At 40.2% G+C, this 4,601-nt stretch overlaps 1 protein-coding gene across 1 annotated transcript; it reads right to left on the bottom strand.

Annotated features, from left to right (window-relative positions):
• Nucleotides 1-1,828: 1,828 nt before the first annotated feature.
• Nucleotides 1,829-3,655, bottom strand: LOC113758074 (nucleolar and coiled-body phosphoprotein 1-like). Its single transcript, XM_027301105.1, has 3 exons — nucleotides 3,084-3,655; nucleotides 2,212-2,501; nucleotides 1,829-2,136 (listed from the first exon to the last, which is right to left on the bottom strand). Exons 1-3 carry the CDS (start codon nucleotides 3,653-3,655, stop codon nucleotides 1,829-1,831), a joined length of 1,170 nt encoding a protein of 389 aa, XP_027156906.1.
• Between the last annotated feature and the right edge of the window lie 946 nt (nucleotides 3,656-4,601).

The raw sequence follows: 4,601 nt of genomic DNA, 5'->3' as shown, positions 1-4,601 counted from the left end.
TGCTCGAGAACTAGAGAACTATACTTGCAACTTGAGTAAGGGTTAAGAGTGAATATCACTTGAACCATCTAGGATGTTTGCACCTTCTTTTACCGAGGTATATAAGTAAGGACTTGGCCGAACTTATACCCTTAAGAAATAAAATAATGACTGTTCGGAGTACGTTTTCTTTGTCACTTTGACTTAAATGGAGATTTCAAAGTTTTACGAGCAAGCATAAGTTTTACAAATATTTTACTCATAGCCTTTGTGTAAGGATCGAAGACAACCTAAGAGGGGGGGTGAATTAGGCTTTCAAAAAACCTGCTAAGATATAGTTCACTTTTTCACAGACTACCTTTCTTTTCTCAAATACCTCCCAATGAACGAGATAACACAAGAGCACAAGTATTCGTGAGATGAAGAGAAGAACAGTTTATGTAGAAAAGCAGTAAATGAAAGTAAAGAAACAAACCAGGCTTCAAACACAACTGAGGTTTGAACACCACTTTTATATACCAAGTTACTTCAAGTTGAACAAACTTGCAACCAATCTTTTGTGTACAAGGAAGGGATCACTTCCTTCTTGCCCCAAACCACACTTGGTCAAGCAAGGAAGTTTTACAAACACTCGCAAACCCTCACTATGCTACACTATTGAAGAAGCTGTGTCACACTTGAAAAACTACACGAAGATTACACAAGCAAAGAGTACAAATGTTCCTTTTAAGTATTCTAGCACTAGAATCACTCACAATCTGATGTAGGCTTGTTGTGCAAAGTTCTTCTGATGTGGTTGACTTTGTTCTTTTTATAGGAGACCAGAAAATTCTTCAATTAATGTTGTCAACGGACAGAAGGCAGTTGAAGAGTCAACTAGCCGTTGGTGCTGTCGGACGTCCGATGTTTAGCTTTTATGCGTCCGAACGAGATCAATGAGTTCTGGAAGTTTTCTTGAATCTCTTAGGACGTCCGATCATGCGTCCGAGGGTAGAATGCACACTTGGAACTTCTTCTTCAATTTCTTCGGACGGCCGATGCGTCCAGAGTGTTGCGTCCGAAAAACAGCAACGGTTGTCGGACGTCCGAGTCTAAGTTCTTCACACGTCCGAAGATACTCAAAGGATGTCGGACGTCCGATAATCTCCTTTTGTGCGTCCGACATCATTCTCAGTGCTCTTCATCCTCTTCTTTTCCTGTTTGGTGTTATTTCTGAAAAGGATCTTCTACAAAAAAGTATTAGTAACATCCAAATGTTTTGTAATCATCAAAAGATATGAATTGAGATAAACAATCTCCCCCTTTTTGATGATGACAAAACATTTGGATAGAGCAGAAAAATATACAAATTGGGATATAACAACTCCCCTTAACGAAGTGCATGAGTGTTCAAGAAGAAAAGTAATCAACGTCATCAGTGCTGCTCCAACGCAACTCCCCATGAAATTGACTCCCCCTAACTAGTTACTCAACATCATCAGTGCTAATCCAAATCCATTTCTCCCCCTTTTTGTCATCACAAGATTGAGTATCAGTTTTGGTACCAGCAGTACGATCCATCAGAAACATTATCAGTATACTCATTAACAATGTCCAGCACAGTTTGGAATCAACCATTCAGCAGATTCCAATCAGAAACATTCATAGCAAACACATTCATTCAGCAGATTCCAACACACAACCATTCATAACAATCATTCAAAACATTCATAACAAACACTTAGTTATAGCATTCATAAACAGTAGAAAATATCCAGTTATACAGACCAGGTGTTCAACACTTAGTACAAAAGTGCAATGCAAAAGATGAACTATAATCCTAGATTAAGGTGCAGTGACCTAGTAGTGCCTAGATGGTGATTTTAGATGATCCAGGCCTCCTCCTGGTCAGACGATATTGTTCAGGGTCCTCTTCTTCCTCAGTTTCTTCATCATCATCTTCATATGCTTCTTCAGTTACTGGAGCCTTGTCTTTATCCTTGGGCTGAGAGCTGGAAGCTGGTGTGGTCTCATTACCAGTAGTTGGCCCTGTGGGCTCAGATCTTGGTTCTTTCTGATGAGCAGTCTCATTTGTCTCAGGTATAGGGGGCACAAGAAGATTCCTTTTTTCAAGGAAAGAGGATTGTTGGGCAGAGGTCATGGTCATCATGAGACCATCTTCAAGAAGCATAACATGCTGTTTGAGGTCTTCAAGTAAGGAGATGACCTCAGAGTTGGAAGAGAAGGACTTACTGGCAGACTTTCTAGGATGCATGGTGAAAGGAGAAACATAGCCTGACTGATCATGGGGAGTTCTAGGAGTGACAGGGGTTTCATGCAAGTTTTTTCTTCTAGACTCGGCCACAGTCTCCTTGTAGCACCAATGACCATCAAAAAATTTTAGGTTCTTTCTTTCAAAATAAGCTTTTGAGAAAACTGATGAAACACTGTCTTTTGGAGATTTGCCAGAAAAGGGTATTTCAAAATGAGCAAAAATAGGGGTCAGAAATCTGCCATAGGAAAGCTTCCTACGACTATCAGTGCTAATTTTGAGCAGAAACTTGCACATTATAAATCCAAAGTCAATGCGGATTTTTTCAACAAAGCAGTAGAAAAGATAGAGTTCCATTTTATTTGCATCTGTTCTGTGGCCATCAGTTGGCACCAACAGATTCGAAATGATGGTGAAGTTGATCAGATTCTGAGGACTGAGATCATCCAATCTTGCCTCAGCAGGGGTGCTGAATTTGGTTTGAAAATAAGTCATGAGTTTAGCATTGTAAAAATGATGATAGGCAGAGGGAAATTCCTCATACGAAAAGAAATTTGCAATTTTTCCTTTGAAACTAGTTTCAATACTAGTTTTCAGAATAGAATTCACAATGTCAGGAGTTAACATGATGTCTACAGAGTTGACCCTAGAGATGAGTTCAGTGTGTGATGTACCCTTTCTAAGATTAGCAAAAAATTGATAAAGCATGTCAGGATAAAAAACATTAGGAATGGTCAGAAGATGAGTCCATTTCTGGAATTCAAATAGTTTGATGACAGGTTCAAGATCAAGCTTACGAAATTCAAAGGGAATGATGAGCCTTTGGGTGATGAACCCTTTTTGAGAGACTAACTCAAATCTGTCTCTGGCTTCATCATCGATGAACTTTGGTAGAGGAACGGGTTCAGGTACAGGCTGAGATACTGGATTCTTCCCAGAACGTGTCCCTTTTGAGGTTTGAGTGGCAGATGCACCAACATTTTGAGTCTCAGTCCTTGTCCTTGGAGACTTCCTAATGGAGGGTTCAGGTGTTGGCTGACTCTCAGTAGTGTTTTCTTCATTCTGCTGATCAACAGAGGGATCAGCAGATTGCTTTTTCTTGGATTGGGGAGTTCTCTTCCCCTTTGCAGTCCTTTTTCTTTTACTAGAAGACCTTGTGACAGTTTCATCACCTTGGGTAGCCTGCTCTGGTTCCTCATTTTCACCAGCAATGTTCCCTTCAGAGATCTGCCCTTCCATTTGTTCATCAGATGATTCAGCAGTTGGAGTAACTAATTTTCTTTGGGCAGTCTGCTTTACTTTGCCACCACGGGTCATTTTCTTCTTTTTAGGTGCCACAGGAGGTGGATCAACAATTTCAATGTCTTCATCCCTAAGCCTAAAAGACCGTCCGGCACTAGTAGATCCTCCCCTAATTCTAACCATGATGCAATGTGGATATGATTTTTGATGCAGAATGTGGTGTTCAGAGGAAGAATGCAGTAAAAACCAACTAGAGTGCACTAAGAAGCCGCAAGGAGAGAGTTATGTGAAGTTAGGGCTTTGTATGTGAATTGGGAGTTTTGGGGTAGTTGGGGGTTAGGAGTGATTTTTATGAGTGATCAATGAGCAATAGAGGTGTAAATAAGTTGGTTGGTTCAATTTCTCGGAACTTGGTTTGAGGAAAGAGGAATTTGAATTTCAAATGTTAGAGGAAACTGAAAGGTTGCGTCCGAGACTTATGGAGGAAAATGAACTGAGAAGAATGGGTAACTGCCTTATAGGACTCAATTTTTGAGTGTCGGACGTCCGAACGAAGTGAAGCGTCCGACACAACCGTCCGAACCAGGGTTTTTCTGAAACTTGGACGAAGAACACTGTCGGACGTCCGTTCCAATTCATCGGACGTCCGATAAAGATTGACTGGAAATAAGACTTAGAACATTTTTTTTGAAACACCCAATTTTGTTCTCAAGGACACAAATTGATCTAGCGGAAGAGCTTTTGTGAGGATATCAGCAATCTGTTCCTTAGAACAAACAAACTCAACACGGATTACCCCCTTGGAGACAAGATCGCGAATGAAATGATGCTTTATATCAATGTGCTTAGTCCTAGAGTGTTGAATGATTTTTTGTTAGATTGATTGCACTGGTGTTGTCACAGTACATGGGTACACATTCATACACTAAACCAAAGTCATTCAATGTGTTTTTCATCCATAACAATTGAGCACAGCAAGCACCAGCAGCAACATATTCAGCTTCAGTAGTGGACAGTGAGATAGCATTTTGTTTTTTACTAAACCAAGAGACCAAGCAATTTCAAAGAAAGTTGCATATGCCAGTAGTACTTTTTCTATCTATTTTACAACCACCAAAGTCAGCATCAG

Source organism: Coffea eugenioides, unplaced genomic scaffold (genome assembly GCF_003713205.1).
Source record: "Coffea eugenioides isolate CCC68of unplaced genomic scaffold, Ceug_1.0 ScVebR1_3595;HRSCAF=4978, whole genome shotgun sequence".
Classification (NCBI taxonomy): domain Eukaryota; kingdom Viridiplantae; phylum Streptophyta; class Magnoliopsida; order Gentianales; family Rubiaceae; genus Coffea; species Coffea eugenioides.
The sequence above is the reverse complement of the archived record's forward strand: the minus strand, read 5'-3'. Positions and strand labels throughout refer to the sequence as shown.

Bases quoted from the DNA above. Each gene is read 5' to 3' on its own strand.
- LOC113758074 (XM_027301105.1), bottom strand. From the start codon at position 3,655: ATGGTTAGAATTAGGGGAGGATCTACTAGTGCCGGACGGTCTTTTAGG. The intron at 2,502-3,083 runs GTTAGTCTCTCA...GCTCAAAATTAG, and splicing joins GAAGCCAGAGACAGATTTGA to CACTGATAGTCGTAGGAAGC. The intron at 2,137-2,211 runs GTAAGTCCTTCT...TGCTTCTTGAAG, and splicing joins GCATCCTAGAAAGTCTGCCA to ATGGTCTCATGATGACCATG.